The sequence below is a fragment of the Bombus impatiens genome, unplaced genomic scaffold (genome assembly GCF_000188095.3).
Source record: "Bombus impatiens unplaced genomic scaffold, BIMP_2.2 scf_0060, whole genome shotgun sequence".
Classification (NCBI taxonomy): Eukaryota; Metazoa; Arthropoda; class Insecta; order Hymenoptera; family Apidae; genus Bombus; species Bombus impatiens.
In genome coordinates this window covers 9,835-30,667 of record NT_176479.1, presented here as the reverse complement: position 1 = coordinate 30,667, position 20,833 = coordinate 9,835, and the positions used below count along the sequence as shown (strand labels likewise).

At 41.5% G+C, this 20,833-nt stretch overlaps 2 protein-coding genes across 3 annotated transcripts in view; one reads left to right on the top strand and one right to left on the bottom strand.

The window, feature by feature from the left end:
* LOC100749585 overlaps positions 1-20,833 on the bottom strand; it is a 60,089-nt gene that overhangs the window by 39,011 nt on the left and 245 nt on the right. Inside the window, 1 exon segment of the mRNA XM_024372346.2 lies at positions 20,781-20,833. Within this exon segment, the coding sequence (XP_024228114.2) occupies positions 20,781-20,833 (53 nt within the window).
* Positions 6,091-9,606, top strand: LOC112214048. 2 transcript variants are annotated; one of them, XM_033324679.1, is made up of 8 exons: positions 6,091-6,618; positions 7,004-7,127; positions 7,201-7,345; positions 7,441-7,716; positions 7,816-7,981; positions 8,230-8,760; positions 8,955-9,155; positions 9,242-9,606. In XM_033324679.1, exons 1-8 carry the CDS (start codon positions 6,522-6,524, stop codon positions 9,472-9,474), a joined length of 1,773 nt encoding a protein of 590 aa, XP_033180570.1. In that variant the 5' UTR covers positions 6,091-6,521; the 3' UTR covers positions 9,475-9,606. The 2 variants fall into 2 exon arrangements, with proteins under 2 accessions (XP_033180570.1, XP_024228086.1); XM_024372318.2 differs by having other exon boundaries at positions 6,522-6,618; positions 7,001-7,127; positions 9,242-9,474.

Here is a 20,833-nt window from a genome sequence, read left to right as displayed (position 1 = left end):
TTTACGTAGAAAGTACTCGCGGATTCGTTTCAAATTTTTCAGTACGAGATCGTAACAAGGATGTAACTATTCTTTCTACAACCGAATGTTTCTAAACAGCGTCTGGGCGGATAAATCACAGTGGAAGCGAGAAGAAACGATGGAAATCGAATAGAAACGGCGTAATACTACTCGTCAGGAATAAATGCCGTCCGTTCAACCGGGAAACTCGCGCGTATTTCGTGACTCCCACCAGCGAGAGGAGCACGAGAAGGATGAGCGCAGATAAGAAAGAACGTGTCGCGACTGAGAAAATTCTACCGTAAGAGATTGCTCTTTCGAAAATACCAGACAAACCTTGGGAAATCTCGGGAACGGTAGAATCGGTGGAAAGTCGAAATTGAGAAAATTGGAATCGGGGCTGGCTTACGAACGAGCTAATTTTCTTATTTCTTTCACTTCTTTCGTACGTACCGGTATCAAAGGCCGCGCAGCCTCGATTTATCTTCCGTTTCGAAAGCAACGGTCCGCTTTGAGGCCACGTTAGACCGAGTAACGTGTTCTTCGACGCGGTAAAAAGCCCGGGACGCCGAGGAAAAGAGTTGCTCGCCGCGATACGAGATACTTTTACGAGCGGTGCAGGATATCCTGCGGGATATGCTCGCCGCGGAAACCGCTGCGCGAATGTCGGTCGGGTTTTATGCGCTTCCGAGCCTCGTGTGATTGGTACGAGGCCGGTAAAGGGATCCGGGATTACGTGCCCGATGATGATGATTCGCTTTCATCGCTTTCGTAACGCGTTTCCACGCAGCAACTCGCTCGATTAGAACGGCATGGGAGATCTTGAATTTTGAATTCAGATTGGTTTTTCGCGCGTTTCGGGATAATAGTGGACGTTTAAAGTGGATTTCGCACGATAAATGTGATCGCGGTTCGATCGTTTTTCGTTTCCTGCCACATTTTCCACCAACGTTATAATCGGACGTAAAATTAGAACGAAACTGTTGAGAATCGTGGATCTCTGAAGCCGAAATAACGTTATAGCAACACTAAATTTATACCGAGGATTAATATTAAAATAGTAATATATTTATTTCATGAAGGATTTCTTATATATTCATCGATACACACTTGCACGCGTCTCAGTACTTTCTTCTATACCCGACCGAACAGTTTACATTCCTTTGTTTTCGAGACGCTGCGCACACACATACTTCCACACACTGATATTCACATACAAGTATCTCTACTACGCATTTAACCCAGTCCAGCACAGAAAATTATACATATCTCAACAGAAACTTACGCTTTAGCCGGCGATTCAATCGTTTCCTTACGATGTTGCAACCTTAAAGACGTACGCGTTTCTACGATCCCTACTCGTTAGTTCGAGATTCGTGGCTTTCGTAAAAATACTCTTGCGGATGTAATTTTCGCCATCGACGTTTAACGATCGACGCATCGATTCCCGTCGCGTTTAAATTATTCTGTAACCGGATCGATCGTGATATCTCGCTTCTTACTTTTCGACGAAGAGAATGCGAGATAGTGGAGCTTCTTAAAAAATTCCGACGGACAATAATCGACCGGGAGGGTTATCGAATTCTAAGCACGATTCGAGTCGATTGAATCGGCTGGAAGCCTGTTGAGCCCATCATCTGAGCCAGCCGTACATCCAATTTAGCGTCTCCTTTCTTGTCATTCCGGCTCCGGTGAATCTAGTTTCCGTGAAGATCCATTTGCAAGAGAGATGTACGCCAGGGCGCCACCGGGGGAAGCCAATACGGGGATACCGTGCGATCAGTGGCCTATCAACCGGAGTGCTTCTGCGGCTTCCCCCGTTGAATAGAAAAAGAAAATCATTCGTGGGACGTTTGATCGCGAGCCGAGCGAGACCGACAGATTTCTCCTTCGCGGAATGTCTGCGATCATTTGGCTTCCATTCTTCCACCGGCAATTACGTCCCTTTCTCTCGATATTTCGATCTCCTAGCTTTCAACGCTGATGAATCTCTCCGTCATACCGCCGCAAGGTCGGTCAATTCGTTAAATCTTAAAGTTTGCATAGAGTTTTCATAGAGCAGCGAGTAACTTAAAAGGTACGCGACTTTATATTAGAAAAAGACGATCGAATAGGGAAGCATATCATAGAAAAAGGATAAAATACGTTTCGTTGGGATTGAAATTCGCGTGCTTTCGCCCGGCGAAGAGCAGAGTTTCGCTTGCAACCTTACGGGAATCTGGAACAACAGAGAAATTAGGGAAATGCAGTTGGGGTGGGGGAATTTGCGGGCGATGTTACGCGTGGCTGGCGTATCGCCAATTGCAAGCCGGGGCCTACTTGGCAACGGGGATTTAACTGCAGCGTATAAACAAGTTGCACGCTCGCCGACTGCTCGCGATTACCCGTTTAGAACAACGGCGAAATACTGCCCCGTGAGGCAATCAATTCCCAAAAGTTTCCAACTGTGGTTCCCTCCTTCCGTTGCTCATTTTCCAAATGAACGTATTTAAATCTACCCCGTATTTCACCGCGCTATGATCTATCGGTAATTTACGAATCGTTCGACTCTCCTTTTCTTTTCAAGTTTGTCTCGCTGTGGCAGAGAAACGCTTCTCCCTTTTTAATCATCCGGTGTCAGGATCACGTGGAAACGGAGAAAAGCGTCGCCTTGACGCGTCGCGAGAATTCCATCCGGAAGGGTGGAGGAGGGAAAGAAATTCGTCTAGCCGTTTATCGGGCCTAGACCAAGAAGGGTAGCTCGTAGCCGGCGGCTAAGGGAGAATTCAGGGATCGTTTCCTCGTCGTTCGTTCTTGTTCCTTTTTCTCCTTTTTTTCCTCCTCCTCGTTCGAAACATCGTAGCCGGAGGCGACCGATGCGCATGAACGTTCTTGAACGAACGCGCAAGGATCGACGTGGCGCGGCGAAATATGGAAATAAAGTACGCGCACGGATAAACGACCGAGACGATAGCTGCGGGGTGGATGCAGCCTCACGTGGGTGCTCGTTTTCAAAAGGATACCAACTGCTTTCATGCTTCGACGTCGCTCGTGAATCGAGCGCACCTGGAATTTTTAATCGCAGTCGTCGCGACTTTCACTTTTTCACTTCCACTTTTTCACTTCTTTCTAAATCCGTGTGGCTTATCGTTCGACTGGATTGAGTTACTGAGAAACAAAAGAAGGGAGTAGTGGAAAAGTAGATATACGAATTCTATACCAGACAAGCATTTGCAGCAAGGGTGGAAAAAAGGGAACATTTTACAAAACGTATTTCGATAAACGACGATATTTCTTACTTAAGTTAGTTAAGTTAGTTAAACCAATACATTTTTATGTGAGAATTCATGGTGGTTAGCAGTTATTTCTTTGACTTTCAAGCACGCAATTGTCAAAATAGAAAAGCAGAAAACTATAAAAAGACTTTGGTCCTTCGCGAAAGTTCAATGTAGGTTGTCGATTTTTCTGATCGCGATTCGAAGGCGCGGAGACGTCAGAATTTTGCGATATTTGTTTCCTTGTCAGTCGGAGGGTTAGCGGTTGATAAATGGCGAAAAACAAGGGGGATAGGAGGCTGGGAGCGAGTTCTCATTGAAAACATTACGTTCGCCATGATCTGTGTCGGTTGAAAGGCGTCGAGCACCCGTTGACTATGTCGACGTCTCGTTGCGCCTCGTAAATTGCGAAAGCTCACAGAGATGCGCGCTGTACACTATCTGCCATCCTCTTTCATCTGCCACAAGTCTGTTCCACCCTATGGTGTCCTTCTGTTTCACGTTTCGCCGGTATATTCGTACGCTTCATTCAACAGAAAGTTTCATAAAACCGAATTTGTTGGTTCCTAGCTATCTTTTCTTTCTTGTTTCGGTTGTTCCCCCTTTTTGTAACAGAGATAGTTTCGCGCAGATGAATGTGCTGATTTAACGGGAAAGTTAAACTCGTCGTTGGATTGGTTGTTACGGGGTAGACTAGCATGTATGAATTTCAATGCATTTCCATAGGAATGCTCTGAATTTTTCTCTTTTTTCCTTTTTTCTTTTTTTTTTTATCACAGCATTGTTTCGATAGTAAAAGTGCTTCTTTTTGTAAGGTTGTTACACGGGGAACGATCGGGACAAATTTAAAACTGACGAGGTACGAAATTGATAGACTAATTAGACTCATTAACCGCCGAATTTTTCCATTCACCACCTCTTTATCTTTCTGAAAAGGTTCGCGAAAAAGGTTTCTGCTGAGAAAAATTCCCTGGAGATTTCCTTTTATTTTCCAGAAGCGGGAGAAATAATCTCTATGACGGAAGAAAAAGGGAAAAGAACGAACGAAACGCGATATTAATTACAGACAGGTCACTGAACCGCGAGATGGAACAGGATGCAGCATTCTTCGGATGCCGTGTGATCGTTTTCAGTTGGGAACTTTGTTGGCAGTCGGTGGAAAGGACGGATTACAACAAGATCTCAATACTTTGCCGCGGGTCGCTGTTTTGTTGCCTGACGAAACAACGCCGTCCGCGCGAAAAAGGATACCACGGTTGCGTATACAACGCGGAGTTCGCTATTCCTATTAAATAAACTGCAGACACGCGCGCAGCTGCATTTAAGCGAACCAACGCGTCTCTGGCTGGCTGTTTTGTCCCGTAATGGCACAACGCCGCTTTTGTACGCACGCAAGAACGGCCACCGCCTTCAATTCCTCTTCCTTCTTGCCTTTCGCCTCTTCCCCGCCTTTCTGTCGGACCCTTGCTATCTATGGATATTGTCGGTTCGAACAGGAAAACCGACGGAAGTACGCGGAATAAATATGAAGAAACAAGTGGCTTCGTTAAACGAGTCTCCATTTAACTTTTTTACTATCAGATTTCTATCTCATTACGGAACGAAAATTAGCGCTGATTTTGGTCCCTTAGTTCGGTAGAAACTTCTTAGAAACGGTAGCTAACAAATGCTGTGAACGGTGGAACGGTAGAATAGAACGTTACGACGACAATTAGACAAGATGAGCGTCATAAAACGTGGCTGCGAGAACAAATGCAATTTCCAAGTTACTCGGCGTTATAGAGGGTTAATTACCTTTTGTATGTGTTTTTTCACGCGGCGAGAGGCCGAATGTCTATGAAAGGTATTTCGTAAAATTTGCAAGCTTACTCCGGAATTTATTTTAGGGCGTGCGTCGGACAAACGGGAACGGGAAGGCTTTGAAGTGGCTCACAGGGAGCAGCGTTTCGTGCTTTGAAATCGCTTCCTGGCCCAGAGGAATGCGTTTAAAAGTTTGGAAACAGGGTTTATCGAAGCATCCGAGGCATCTGGTGTCTCATAATTATACACGAACCCAATAAAGCTTCTAAGAAAAGAATTCGAATACGAGACCAAGTTAAACAAAAATTCTAGAATTCTACGTCGACTTAACGGCTAACCCTTTGCGTTTTCGTACCGTCGTAAGTCACTGGCGAGGCTTGAAAAAATTCGCCTACGACGACGCGTCCGCTATATGAGAAATCCTTTTTCAGAAAATGACCACCTCCTCGTATCTCGACGTTATAACATTTCGTCGTACTAAACGTGTGCAAACTCTTTAATTAACCTTTAGCATTAACACGACAGCTACGAAAAGAGAGAAAATAGTAAAAAAGGCATCGGCAATTCGCAGAGTGGCCGCTAGCAGAACGGAAGCGACGGGCGACGGAAGAGGGAGGTTTTCTCTTTGACCTAAATGGCCGTTCAGTTGGCCGGTGGCCAGTTCCCTGTGTCCGTGCACTGGGCATCCAACCCTTTACTTATATTTTTCGATATCAATTTCCCCAGGACCGATAAATTAATCGGTTGCCAGTGGCGACCGCTCGTTGCTTCCTGCTCGTAAAATGTTTACGCGCGTCGCCTACGCTACAGGAGAATTAAATTTCCCTTTATGCTTGTACGGAGGAGGTTGTGCAACCTGCGAGAAACGCGGTAAACGAATGGGCCGCTGTAAACATAGAAACGCGACACGACGGTGCAGCAGCAGTTACATGTACCGCGCTCATGAATTTTCTGTTTCTTCTGTTTGAAATTTCTGTCTCGGTTGTCTGTGCATTAATATTTTCATAAAGTATGTTATTTCGGAGTTTTGATGAATTGCTCGACGCGCTAAGAGAAGAGAATTTAGTTTCTCAAGGGCTTACTTAATCGTATTTTATCTTTCATTAATTTTCTTATCACGTTCGTTATTAGTTTCAGTTGCATTGTTTTCCTGAGTAATTGAGATTACGTAAAAAAGGATTTACCGTTATTATCCCGTTATTAAAGCCACTGATTTGCCTTGTATATTAATGGTAACTATCAATATAGTTTGAAAAGGTGCGTTAAATTCCGCGCGAAATTATTGCGAAACAGCGCCAGCCAATCAGAGCGCGTTCTTAAGTTCGACGGGGCCCGTGACGTCACTTTCACATAACGCTCGGCAAGTGGTACTGGGTAGTACGGAATATCGTACTCTTTTGTGGTTTTGTTCAAATTTTTCTATCAAATTCGAGTGATTTGTCGCGAAAATAGTGTTGCATAGTGAAAATGGAATCCGAAATCAGCTGTGACGACCCGCAGTTCATGAATATGTTGGAAACCTGTCTGCGTGTAGAAATTGAAGCAGCCAAGAGCACGTCTTCTGGTAAGTAACCTCTTTATTTCACTGTTACTTATCATTTTCCTTGCAATAATGTCGTATGCATCGATGTTTGTGTTAAATTGTTGTTAGTTTATGATATTTGATATCCCATATCGTTTGACGTTTGAAACGATACTTGACAGCTTTTAGAGTGATTAACATCGATTGATATTTCAAATAACATTGACAAATTAAAAAATTAAATAAACGTGGCCAAAATCATCCTCTTAGCTACTTGAAATAAGATTTGATATTATGTATAATATAGGTTATGTATGGTTCTTAATTCTTTAATAACACGTACATAGAATCAAATTTTATGATTTATTTGTGACATCCGCAAGTACGATACTACGAAAATCGTGTTTTTATGAATTTTTCTAAGAAGTTGCAAGTGAAATAAAAGAATTGAAGACTAAGGTGCAGACACAATTGCAAACAAGGAAGGAGTTGAAAAATACGGCAAAGAATACAGAGGATAATATCGTAATTTTAACTAACATTTTAAACAAGTACGTAAGATAATCGAATCAATACTGCTTTGATCTATTCATTAGGTGTATCATTTTGAAAACTCGTTCATAGGCACAATAAATACATTAACGAAATTTCTAATAAAATCGAGCTAATGAAACTTAATTTGGATAACGATTACAAAGTCATGGAATTGGACTGTGGACGATATGAGAGTATTTACGACGAATACGAAAGAGTATGGGAATCATATCACGTACGTAATTTCCTTTGCATCGCAATGTAAAATTCCAGATGAAAATCGGAAGATCGTCTCGCTGAATTTCATTCTACGATTGCAACGTTATTTAGGCAAAATACGAAGAATTTCCTTTAGCCAAGGTAAGGAAAGAAAACAAGGTAAAATTGGAGAAGCTTCGAGTTGATAAAATGGTGGTGGAATATAAGATCAACGAGTTCGAGAAAATTTTGAAGCAGAGAGAGCGGATTACGTGGTTGAGAATGCGCGCGAAAATCGTCGAGCTTGCGCGCGCAATTTTAGACCATATGGGACTCGACAAAGAATGGGAAGATCTTAATCGAAGTATCGAAGCACGCGAGAAGGAGTTGAATACGATCAAGACGGAGGTTTTTTTCATAACTTTTTACGAATTTTCGAGATTCTCAATTTTCTTTTCATAGCACGATTCTTATAGCATGTCATTTTTGGGTTCTTCCGGTTCTTAGCTAGCTGTACAGTTGAAGAGGCAGGAGGAAGAGAAGAGGGATCGAACGTTAAAGTTGCTGGAAATGCCACCGCCAAAGATTAATTTCTCCCACATGCGCAAGATTTACCATGGATCGAGAATCGGCTCGCACAGTGGCTGGGAAAAAAATTATGAGAATTCCATAGGTGCTCCTTCACGTTTTATCACGAGATATCCTTCAAAGAAGGGCTTTGATAATATTTTCTTTTTTCATACTCGACTATCTTTAGTTTAATTAAATTATTGTAGATTTGATCTCTCGATTTCACATCCAACATCTTATACAAATTTTATTCATTTGAATAATAATTATGATAACAACGACAACAGTAATAATAACAATAATAAAATAATTTATCTGAAATTAAATTAAGAATTGATTCGTTCAATTCAGACTCCCTATCAGTGGATACCTTGATGTTGGAAGAAATGTGTCTAGCAGAAAGTAACACCGTACAATCGCCGTCAGAAATTTCAATCCATATCGGGGAAGATCAGAGTATTCCTCATGACCGTCCGATCGATTCAAAGAGTCCTTCCCTGGACCAGGGACAGCAGGAAATAGAGCACGAGGATGTAGCAAGCGAGGTGGACAGAATCTCGGTTTCAGAACCGATCGATGCATTCGAGAAGGAAGTGGAACAAGGAATGGGCCAGGAACTGGAGCACATGGACCAGCCATCCGATCTTTCGAAAGATAAGCACACAGGCCAACGTTGCGAGGATCTTGAGGAGGAAATGGATGATCCCGTAGCGAAGAAAATGAGATTGATCTTGGATGAAGGGAAGTTTGTGGCGACACCAATGAAGATTATTCCATTGGAGAAAACGAAGAGTCGCTCGGTTGATCCATCCCCTCGTGCAAGAATCGCAAGGATTGAGACAGTTCGCTACAATATGTCTCCAATGACCAAAATAGAGAAAAGTAACTCGGATCGAGCTGTATTATAGGCCAAAAGAATTGGTTGATCCACATTTTTTATGAATTTTTAAACAACTAAAAATTACGCAGCATTGGAATATATTACTAAAATTTTTAACGTGATCCTCCTGAACTAAATCTTTTGGCTTCTAGCATTGTATATTTCCTGCTATGAATAGAAATTAGCGTGTTTTCAGCAAATAATGATTTAGTCGAGCCAAGGAAAAGTCAGTTGACAGATCAATTTGTTGAATCAATGATGACGAAGACGCCTTCGGCAAAGAAGCCTGATGAAGACAAACCCAACCCCTCCAGTATGTTTACTCCTCGTCACTATGATTTCTCTGATACCAGTGACATGAGTTTCTGTATGGATAACAATATGAACACTCTGAAAGGTATTACCTTTAGCTTCTCTACTTTGCAATCTTGGATTTATCTTATACTTTTCTATTTCGTCTTTTATTGGCTGTATCGCGTTCAGCTGATCAAATATCGTTGTACGGAGGGTCTGTTCGAGATTTCTGCGAGTGTTCCAACATATCCAGAGCCATCGAGGACGCAATCCCAGAGAGCAGCGCAAACGATCCATCGACCAGCAAGACTTACAATTTGCCACGTACTTACGATACTTCTGATCGAAGGCTTCCATCGTTTCGCTTTCCCACTCTTATACTTATTTTCTTGTTGCAGAATTCGATTTTAGTAACATTCTGAAACGTAACTCCAGCGGAAGGAATCTCTTCTAAATCCGAGCCGTCTCGAAGAAAGTCGATGTTCATTTAGAAGTTCTGTATTTGTTGTAAAACCTCGTTTGGACGAAATAAAATCGCGTGAAGCGAAGCTGAATGGGGCAATTTTTCTGGAACGGTAATAAGGCAGGTTCTCGTTCGTTTTTCGCCCGAGCTGAATAATATTCGAGCGAAATTACGCGTGGTCGTAATTTTCACCCTCGACAGTCGGTAGAAAGCGTCCGGTGGCTCGGTTCCGTTCTAAGAACCCGGGAAAAGGAAACATGAAAGATGCGGACGGGGGAGGAAAGAGGCACACGCCAGGCTGGAGAGGGAGAAAGAAAGAGCACTCGGCTCGACGACTGGAAAGTAGGTCCTTTAAAGCGCCCCTTTGTATGCCACTCTTTAAAGACCATTGCCACCGACATTTAATCTTCTGTCTGGATGTTTGTGAATTATTTAAAGGACCAACATGCGACGTCGTGTAGTCAAACGTTAGATCGTTACGTTTTTTGATAAATGACAAGACTTCTATGCTCCTACTTTATATGGATATCAATTCTTTCGTCGCGACTTACAAAATTTGTTGTGGAAAAGCGAATGTTGGTTGTATTCGTGTGTATGTACATAAGTTTCTGAAAGGTTCTTTATACGAACGTTAAAGTAAATGGAGTTACTGTCTGGAGTTGCTTTCACTGCAGGAAAATTCTAAATTGCTATTAGGAACTGAGCCACTTATGGTTCTTTTAGAGGAACCTTCTGCGAAGTAATGACGCGAGCAGAACATTCGAGTATAGAGTTTTTTAAAGAAAAGAAACTTAGATTCTATTTGAAATTTTCCAACTTGTAAGGACTCGGTATTGGCTATTAACTGAAATTACGAATAATTCTAAAAAAGAACAATGTGCAGAAGATTAAACGATACCTCTAAAAAAAAAAAAAAAAAGAAAAAAGAAAAAGGCAGAAGTATAGCACTTTGCCCCTGGTCCCCTTCTTTTCTGGAGAATTTGTTATCGAGAAAGACGTGCGAGGAATAACGAGGCTGGCGAACGGTAACTTCTTAATAAAACCCGACCAGTACCGCTTCGTCAAGCCTCGTTCTTGCGTATAATTGCTTTAACCGGTATAATTGATATAAATTAACCGGGCTCGCGTGGAGAATTCATAGGAGTCTCGGGAAGAATACCAAAGTTTGTTATTACCTATCGTAACTTTCGCCAATGGACAGCCGACTTCCGTTATGAATGCAGTTTATAAAAGTAGTAGTATCCATTGGTGATACATCGTCGGCTTATTTTCAAACCTCCGACGTCGACGGAAATAGATGAGAAAATTTAATAAAAAAAAAGAGAGAAAAAAGAAGAAGAAAGAGGAGACAGGAAGGATGAGAGGAAACGGAAGGAGCGAGCTTAAGGAAATTCATAATTGTGCCAGCCAGCGTCTTTGTTTAATGAAAAATGGAAGCGAGCCGTCGGGAGATCTCTTTAAAGAAGATGTCTTACCGTATTCCTGTAATCCTCGAGATACTGTATCTTCCCTTTAGACGGACGGATTATCATAGAAAAGAGAAGAACTACAGACTTGGCATTGGAATATAAATCGTCTGTTTTTTAATAAAGTCGAAGAAAGTATGATTACTTGCGACTGGACATTGTATAAAACATTCAAGGTGGATCTCAAATTAAAGCAGGTATATTTTGGGAATTTTTTCAAATTCCATCATCGCGTTTCCTCTGAATAAAAATTGTATGCATATTTGTAACGTTTTTATTCTTATTGTGATAATAAATAACGAAACAACGAAATAACGAATCCCTTTTACGGCGATTATAACGTATCATTGAGTTAGCTCTAACTTATTATTTCAATTCTATCATTATAACGTATCATTGAGTTAGCTCTAACTTATTACTTCAATTCTATCATTATATCGCATCATTTCACGATCTACTATATCGTTATCGACATCCAACACGTTTTCACATCAGCCAGAACACCATTTCCTTGACCAGTTTCGCTGACCACTCATTTTTTATCTGTTTCACAGAGAGCAGGCTGTTTTTCTTTCCGGATGGAAGACCCGGTTCCGTGGCTACGTGACTGGAATCCGCCCCCGCCATTGGCACGCCACTTTTCCTCAGTTGCTGGAATCAGCTCCAGTACTCCAGCTTGGATCATCTACGACCCGGTGCACCTTCATCGAATTCGGTGAGTGTACCATCGGCTTGACTGTTTTATCAACGGGCCTCGTGCTCCTTTTTTTCTCTCTCTCCATTATCGGTGAGCATAAAAAGAGAACGGAACAACGTCTGAATCAGGTAGCCACAACGTTTTACGATCCCGTCTCTTGAATTACGATCGTGGTGGAAAAATGGGGATCGAAGACGAGCCACTGAGTCAGCTGGAACTTGCTTTACTTCGCATCGGGGAACGGTCCTCTGACGGTCTCAGCGGAGAATCAATTTTGAACTGTACATTATCGAACTGTATAACTTGTCCCATAGTTATAGCCCGATTCAGGAAGCGAGTAACTATCGCAAGGCATATACGATCGAAGTGAAACTTGCTAGGAATAGATTGGTTATGGGTATCGGAAAGCTGAGGCGATGATTGGATTCGATGTTTATGAGATCGTTACAAGGACGTTCAATGTGCCTTCGCCTGGTAAAGCGTAAAAGTTTGATTGTTAGCCTAGCTTTACAGATACATTCAGTATTTTTCCCAACACTTGGTTAAATCACATTTAAAACGCGAAATATTCGTTCGTTAATGCTTAATGCTATTCATTTTGAAGTATTGAGTCGAATAATAAGTTCATCTTTTTAAAGTTTATCATTTTATACGAAATATATCTATATAATTGACGATGTATTTTTTTATTAAAAATCAAATACACGTATTTTTGCATTCTTTAGACAATTTTTGTAACATTCTCCGAAAGTGTATACATCGGTAAAAGACGGTCGAATTTATTACTCGATCTCATATATCCTTCAAAGATTAGAAAAGCTAGTTTTTAAACAGTTGGTTAAAATCAGTTTATAGAAAATGGAAATACGACCACGATATTATAAAACAGAGCATATCTACAGTGGCTACAAAAAGTATTTGCACGTCGTTTATGATATCATTCGCATGCTACAATAAATAAACGCAATGAAAATATATTAAATTCCCCGTGAAATATAGAACCTGATAAAGAAACGCTTTGTCAGTTGCCAGTATACAGGGTGGTTGGTAACTGGTGGTACAAGCGGAAAGGGGGTGAAAATATAGAATAAAAATTCATTTTTTTTAATTTTCTTTTCTTTTAAATTTTTCCATCTAGACAACGATCTACAGTGAGATCCGTTATAACGTGCCGCACGCGTACCGAGCGAAAATTGAAAGTCGATTTTCTCGAAAACAAAGCCTCGAACGAAAAATTTTTATTCTATATTTTCGACTTCTTTTTTCGCGTAGAATCACCCCCTTTCCGCTTGTACCACCAGTTACCAACCACCCTATATAAGAAATAACGCCATATATTCAGCGAAAGTCACTTAAATTTCAAAATCAGTAAGTCATTTCCTCTCGCTGTAATACCTTTTTCCACTCGTTTTTCGATCTCCATTTATCAGTAATCCGCAATATCTGCAGGCTTAAGCAACCGAGCTATAATTAACCAAAAATTACGACTCAGGCTTAGGATTGGTTAAACGCTACGTGGATATATACCTTGGGTCGTGTTCTCTCTGCAAATTCCTTGTTGATAACGATGATTTACCGCGTCTGGACTCCCGCCGCGATCTTATTAGCCTCATTATAATGATCGCCCCGCGAGACAATGTGCCGACGATGTATCTACACGGGACGGGGACGGGGACGTTGATCAATTGGCGAGTTTATTGCGAAATAATTGCGTAGCCATGCTGCTCCGTGCGTTTTCGCGACTCTGATATATTATTCTCGTTCGTCGAGCAGCTTATCGGCGCAGCAGGGAGGAAAGCTCGCAAGCTTGAAACTCGCGCCGCGATTTATATTTCGCGTTACGTGCGGCTGGGTTAATTGTTATCAGGCTGGTTGAGCTTGTGCTCCGTGAAGGTAGCTGCTAGAGATAGGCTGGTGTTTCGTGTGCTTTCCGCTGTGGGGCAAATTACGAGACGTATTCAAGGCAGGTTTTTATAATTCACCTCCCCTCTCCGCCCCACCGACTGAAATTCGTGACTACGAATTTCATGCAATTTTCCTAACTCACGAGATAACGAGGTTGGAATAACATCGTAGAATTTGGTGAAAATCCTATTATTCTGAGATTAGAATTAGCGTTTATCTAAAATCACTGGTTATATTTTTAAAAGATAGAGGTTGCGCAAGTAAAATTAGGTTGAGTACAGAATCTCAACAAGATACGAACGACAGAAGAATGTAAGGGCTCTCCTTTAATAGTTGGCACTCTGTCGACTAATCGAAATCAATATACGGAAATACGAGGTAACACGGGCCAAGAGCAAACAAGAAGCCACTGCCAGCAACTTGGAACGAGGATCGACACCCCATAAGATCCGCAGACGCACAAATTGCCTTCCATCAACGTATCTGTCTATCCCGTGTCTCTCCATTCCTCGAACACCATAGACTTGTCGTTAAAAACTACTTCTCCACGGCAAATTGCCAGCATTTAGCCACCACGACTCAATGGCTTTATTCTTCGTAGTTAGTTGAACCTCGAAGACGTATAAGAACAAAGGGTTTCTCCAAATCCGCTCGTAACGCGTTTCGCGCAGGTATTCCGGAATATCCGGTTTTCTTAGGCCGCCGCCGCAACAATTGCGAATTCCACCTCTGTTTCGTTTAATCTCACCGCGAATATTAAGGTAACCATGCTCGCATTTATAATCGCGTAGCGTTTTCCGTGGTGTTTGGTGTTAAGCGGCCGCGTGAAGACAATAAGAGGAAACGCGGTTGCTTTACGTTGCTGGCGGTTTTGTGTTAAGGGAAGCTAGGGAGATCGATAGCGTTTAATACGTCGTGTGCTCGAATAAGGGGAACCGCCCAAGTGTGAGACGCGAAACGAATGCGAATGTATTTAATTTCTCGTTTGGTTTCGTTGGCGGGTAGCTGACGTTAATCGAGGATTAATTATTTCTGGCTTTTAACCGGGCAAAGAGTATTCTGCACTGACTACGGTAGCGATATATACAGTCAGTCGCGAAAGTCACACGCTTATCGAATTCTCTGTACCTGACTTATCCGAGAAATTGAAAACGCACTTTGTCACGCAATTATTTATATCGCGTTACGTATCGATACAATTATCGTTAACGCGTTTCCACAAAATTGAAACAAGCTGAAATATAAGGGAAATATATGCAACCCTGGACACCTAGAAAGATAAGGTAGATGTAACATTTCTTTTCGTCTACAAGTATTTGCTAAAGGATCAAGACTTTTACGGGGAGTCTTAACTCCGTGTTTATTGATTTTTTCTTCAATAAAATTTGAAAACGGCAGAGCAGTAGAACGTTATCCGGTTCTGTATCCAGCGGAACTTTGTGTGCTTACGCCCTTGTGTGAATGGATTGTAAAAAGATACAAATTCTTGTGCGAACTGATACGAAAGTAGAGTATCTTCGATTTAGCGTACGATTTTTCCATAATTTTAAAAAACAAGAACGCGACAGCTTGTTACAAACCTAATTGTATTTTTGGCTGAAAAAAGGATTAACTTTAGATGTTTATAAAAATTAAGATATCAAAAAGATTGCGCGCCACATTGTAGATATAGATGTAATAAAGATTTCGAGTTAATCGGATGAAGAGTTTGAAAGATCGAAAAACATTGTTTCGAGAAAAGCGCGTTTAAGGTTTTAGGTTAATCTTTCTCTACGATAAAAGAACGTACTCGTGTTCGGTGTTATAACTAAGCCATTTTTTAGAATTTCAAAATACCATTTTAACACGGTATTCTATACGTACGGAGTTTAAAAAAAACGCAGAAGAAAGTTTCGATTTTTCGAAGTCGACGTGGTTGCACATTGAAAAAATGAAACATTTGACTCACGAAAATTTTCCAAGTAAAATTACTTTAGAAATTGCAAAACCTTTGATTTTATCTGTACCTTAAAATGTCTTATATTTGATGGGACGTACACGGACTTTCGTAAGTGACTGTAGGTCGTAGAAAAATCGTGTCAGTCGTCGACTAACGAGTTTGTAACGTAGCGTGAAATAAGCGAGAAATTAGTTTTCAAGTAATACGCGTTTAATTTTGAATAGCGTTTTCGTCTCTGAATCGATTGCAAACAGCGATCCACGACGAAGAATCGAGAAAGTCCAATTTTGCCGTAAATTTTCGAATACCTTACGCGTCTCAAATATCGAATTCTCCTTAACGGGGAAATATTTCTTCCCACTTTATAATCTTGGTAAAATACCCCGGAGAAAATATTCGAGAACATTTCCAGTCCCTTACGTAAGATGCTCCGCTGCATGAAACTTTAAAGTAGGTTATCAGGTAATCTCGTTGCTTTCTATTCATATTCCATTGTTTCTTCGATATCTGGCGAAAAGGGCGACGAAAGTTTCCACGTAACTTGCTCCCTGATCGCTTTCCATCCCAGTTCTTTCCCGTTCCACCGCCTGTTTCGAAACTTTCTTTTACAGAGGGATCGATGAAACGGTGGGAAAGTCGTGTCATTAATTTTTCCGTCTGTTTCCTCGGAGCGGCAGGGTCGAACAAACAGGCAAATATTTTTCCTAACGCGTCGCCTCTACCCCCTTTCCTCGTTGCTTCGGCGAACGAGACTTCCGCTTAGTTCTCTTTGAAGCGGCGAATAAAAGTTGCAGCTGCAATTTGCAGGGGCCGATATCGTTCGTCGAACGCGATTCGCTTTGTTAAACGAATCGTTCCAGTTCGTTCGAGTTCATCGCAATAATCAACCAAGTTCTTTCCATTTCAAACGAGATATCTTTAATTATTTTGTCGGTTTCTCGTTAACCGTTTGGTTAACATCGGATCTCTTTTCAATGATCGAGACGCGCAAGACACGGACTTTCCTTGACGGATAAATCATGAGAATTAAAGGGTCGTACGGGAGTTTAGGTCGTTTTTGCTCTCGCGGATTTCCCGGGCAAACTACCCCCATTTTGTCACGGTCTGTCGATAGCAGCTCGTCTGAGCAAGGGAAACATCCCCTGTCTTTCGTGCACCGAACGATTTCATCATGGATCTCGTAAAACGGCGACGCTCGTTACTGTCCTCCATATTTTCGAAAATTTATTTCCCACGTTTTTACGCAGTCGTTCGTTTTAAATCGAACGATTCTTCGAATCCTCTTTTCCTTCCGGCCATCTTTTATCCTTTTATATCTCTCTCTCTCTCTTTTTTTATCGTATTTCTATTTCTCTACCAATTCCAATTGCAATTACGAATTCTATCTTCCGATTGTTAGGTAGTTGCAGATTTCGTAATTTCTTTCGAAACCCGAATGCCATCGAACGGTATAAGAAGCGAGATTTTTAGCGTCGTGTTTGTAAAACGAATCGTATAAAATATTTCGCGTCCGATCAAGTAGATTTCGTTCGTTCCGCGAACGAACACATTGTGTTTCCACGATTCCATTAACATCGGCGTCGCACGATCAGAGGCTCGTACGGTCTACTCTGCCAAGGGTTAAATCGCGTGGAACCCGTGCCACCAGCTCGGAATTATTTACAGCAAATGGCGGAACGATGTCGCGTGGTCATCGCGCCGGCGGCTTGTCGCCTCGATTAATCTATGACATTTCCGATTTTGGTGCCATTATTGAAGGAGTTGGAAATTGAACGATATAGGACACCAGATGTTATATGGCGAATTATTGCCGTTTATAACTGAAATGGAAGACGAAAAGGCAATTATTCGACAAGACGCTGTTTATGTAATATAATCGCCATTAGAGAAGAGTGGTTCCAAAATTTTGGAATGGAATTATCAATGGCCAACATTGACCTCTTTACGATCAGGAAAATCCAGCTATAGAAGGTGTCTTTGAGCTTAAAAAAGAATAAAATCCGCGTGGGCGGATATTCAAAACGAAGCTTTAAACAAGTTAGTGGATAGCGTACTTAATAAATTAGTGGGAGTAACCAATAGTAACAAAACTAACATTGAGTTTGTATTTTTTCACATGGCAAACCACAAGTTTGAAAGGATATTTAATTGCTTCCAAACTTGAAAGAAAGAAAATTTGTGTTTGTTGTATCTGTCGGAGATGTAGGGACATCGGGCCTTTCTTTTGGAATTTTGGAAAGATTCCCGATACTTTGGTCTTAGCTATTTATCATAGCTGTACTTAAATAATAGAACCTAGAAGTAGTTGTTTCGATACGATCTGATTACGTTTGCCCGAGATTTGTGACAGTGGGCTTGGGCTCGAGGTGACACAACTGGTCGCCGAACGTAGCCACGGTCACGGGATGAACGTTTTTACTTAACAGTAGAAGTACCAATATCGAGGGGCACACGCTGTATTTACAAACAAGCCCCGGACAGGAGCAATGACGGCTCTACGCGGGTCTGCCTGGTAACGGCGCCTGGAATTTTGTCGATATCTCCGGTCAATATACAATTGACAAATGTGATCGTATCAGTCTTTTATTCTGGTGATCACCTTGGAGACTTTACACACAACGTTTAGTCAGTCAGTCAAAAAGATACCGTGCGACGCAGCTAACGTCACATTGTGTTTCAAAACATACTCAATTGTACAAAGAGTTTTCCCGTTGACCATGGATTCGTTTGAACCTAAGAACATTGTCTTTACATTAAGAGTGTCTAATTGAATCATTGAACAACTAGGATGGCTTGTTCTAATGAAGATACGCAACGCGCCCCTAAGACCAACGCCAACCCGACAAACCCGACATATCTTTAGTTTTGCTTTATAGTATAATACGAAACTATACAAACGGTTCTGTCAATTCTCGTTTTATTACGAAAAATCTAAAAATAGGGTTGAATTTATAATTATTCACGACACTGTATGTATATAGAAAATAGAATACATAGAATAGAAAAGAAGAGAAAAGTAGACGCAGAAGTTTAAGCTGACAATAAATAATTACGGTATAGATCCAAAAGTGTGTCTAAAGGATACTGACGATTGACCAAACATGTCAATATCACGGTAGGCAGTGGTCTTAGATATTTAATGGATAGACAATCGATTTATATAGTTAAAATATCCGTATGTAACAAGGAATAATTCTTAAGCGTCTTGGTACGTTCAGAGGCAATAACTGAATGGTTTCAACAAAAGATATGATCTCTGACTATTTTACTTGAAACATATTGTAGTAGGGGGGTGGGACTCTGGGCAATTAAGAAGGTTTGCTTGACCTTAAATTATTCTGGCGTGGTACTATAACGTGAATAATAAGTGTTTATCGTACGTTTGATTCTAGCTGAATCTAATGTTTAAATCTTAGAGAATACTGTCTTTTTAACCTGCGGATCTGATCCGTCGTGTCAAGTAATTGAGTAACTAGTGGGTTTCAGTGATTGTTAATTCTTATGTTATGTCTATTAATGAATTTGCATATCTCTTCTTCAACTGTGGGTATCTTAAGGTCGCGATATATTGGACGAATGACGATTGCGTGTATCGTACTTGATTTTGTGTTGGTGTGATATTGAAACGAATCATACCGTTAGCAAACCTACTAGCACACTAATATCCTATGTCCTGTAATATTTTTATCTTTACTCACGAATACGACATCGAACGTTATTCCTTTATCGCTCATTGTCCGAAGATTTCAATTACTAAGAATTTCATCGTACGTAGTCGTGAGAGTGGAAAGGGACTTGCGAAATGGACATTACGTTTCGCAGCAAGTTTGGCAAATATACGTTTTCTTGCCGTGAAAGGGTAACGTTTGCGCGACGCGAAACTCGATTATAGTCGAACGTAACGAAACGAGTGGGCCGCGAGGGTCGGGATAAACAAATACAGAGGAAAAATAACGGAGATTGGAGAAAAGGGGTCTAACGAAGCAGAAACTCTTTGGAGTCTGCTGCAATCACGATAGAGAAAGGGAGGACGGTCGCGTTTTGAGTTGCTGGCTTTTGAAACGAGGTTCGATCGCGGCCTCCGCAGGAACAATGAGAGGATCGGTTACCGCATTCAGCCGTCGTGACAATGAGTCGACCGAAATGTTCGTGGCATGGAAAAGGTCGAAAGAGGTGCGATTGTATCTGCCCCGGGGACCGTTCTCCTCCGTGAAAACCGACGAATCTCCGACTAATTATTGTTTCGATTCGGTGAAAAAGGCCGAAGGTCGCGAGTCTTTTCGTCATTCAGTCTCTACGTGGCGAGAATCAATTGGAATCTCGGGAATCTGGACGATTGTCTGGTTCGTTTCAAACGAATTCGATTCGATCGTTAAAATTCTGAATGCGCGTATACGACGACAATGTTCTTGGTATCCATCCGTAGTTTTAGTAGTTCTCGTTTATACGAGTGGCGATATTTCATTCTCGCGAGCTAACTCGATTCTATTGGAAGACCGAGGAGCGCTTTAAAGTAGAAGCAACTGTAAGTGCAACGTTAATCTCGAACGTTAAACTGGTTCTGCTACTTAGATCCCGACGAGGCTTTTTAAAGGGATTTAATGCCTCGGATTCTCGAGAATTTTTCATTCTTGCAAGTTAATTCGATTCGGTGCAAGAGCCGGAAATTTCTTTATAACGATCTTAATCCTAACTCCGCTGTCATTTAACCTTGCTACGATCATTGAATTTTTACGCTCCAATCTTATTCCGGTAAACGCTTTTAACGTTTTAAGAGAACGTTGGAAAAAATTGCGATACAGAATCACCGTACAACGGTGACATTGTCGTTTATATTCTTTCGTATTTTGCTGAAACTTGATATATCTTTCAACGCAATAGAAAAGTACGATTGGCTCGGGATAACGTGACAAAAGGACGCAGAAAAGTCAAAGGTAAATCGTCCATGTCGTCCTCGTTCGTACGAAATAACTTTTCCTTAATTTTTTACCGTATTTTATTACGACGTAATTGTATCGTACGACGAGACACGCAACAGTTATCCAAAGTTTCGTCGGTGAAACTTGAGGAGCCGCAGGCGTCGCGAGAGAAAGCTCGATCGCGGTCTAACTCGATTTTCAGTCGGGTCTGATCGCTTCCGGCGGCGTTTAACTCGATCCACTGTGGGGGACACGCGACTTGGTGGAAGTCAGCGAACAAAAGTAGGGACACGGCTAGAGGTTAGCTTCGTGTATTCGATCGAAAGCTTGGTTACTCACGAGAACATTGTCGTGGTTCGTCGCTGCCGTCGCCGCAGTCGTCGACGACGTTG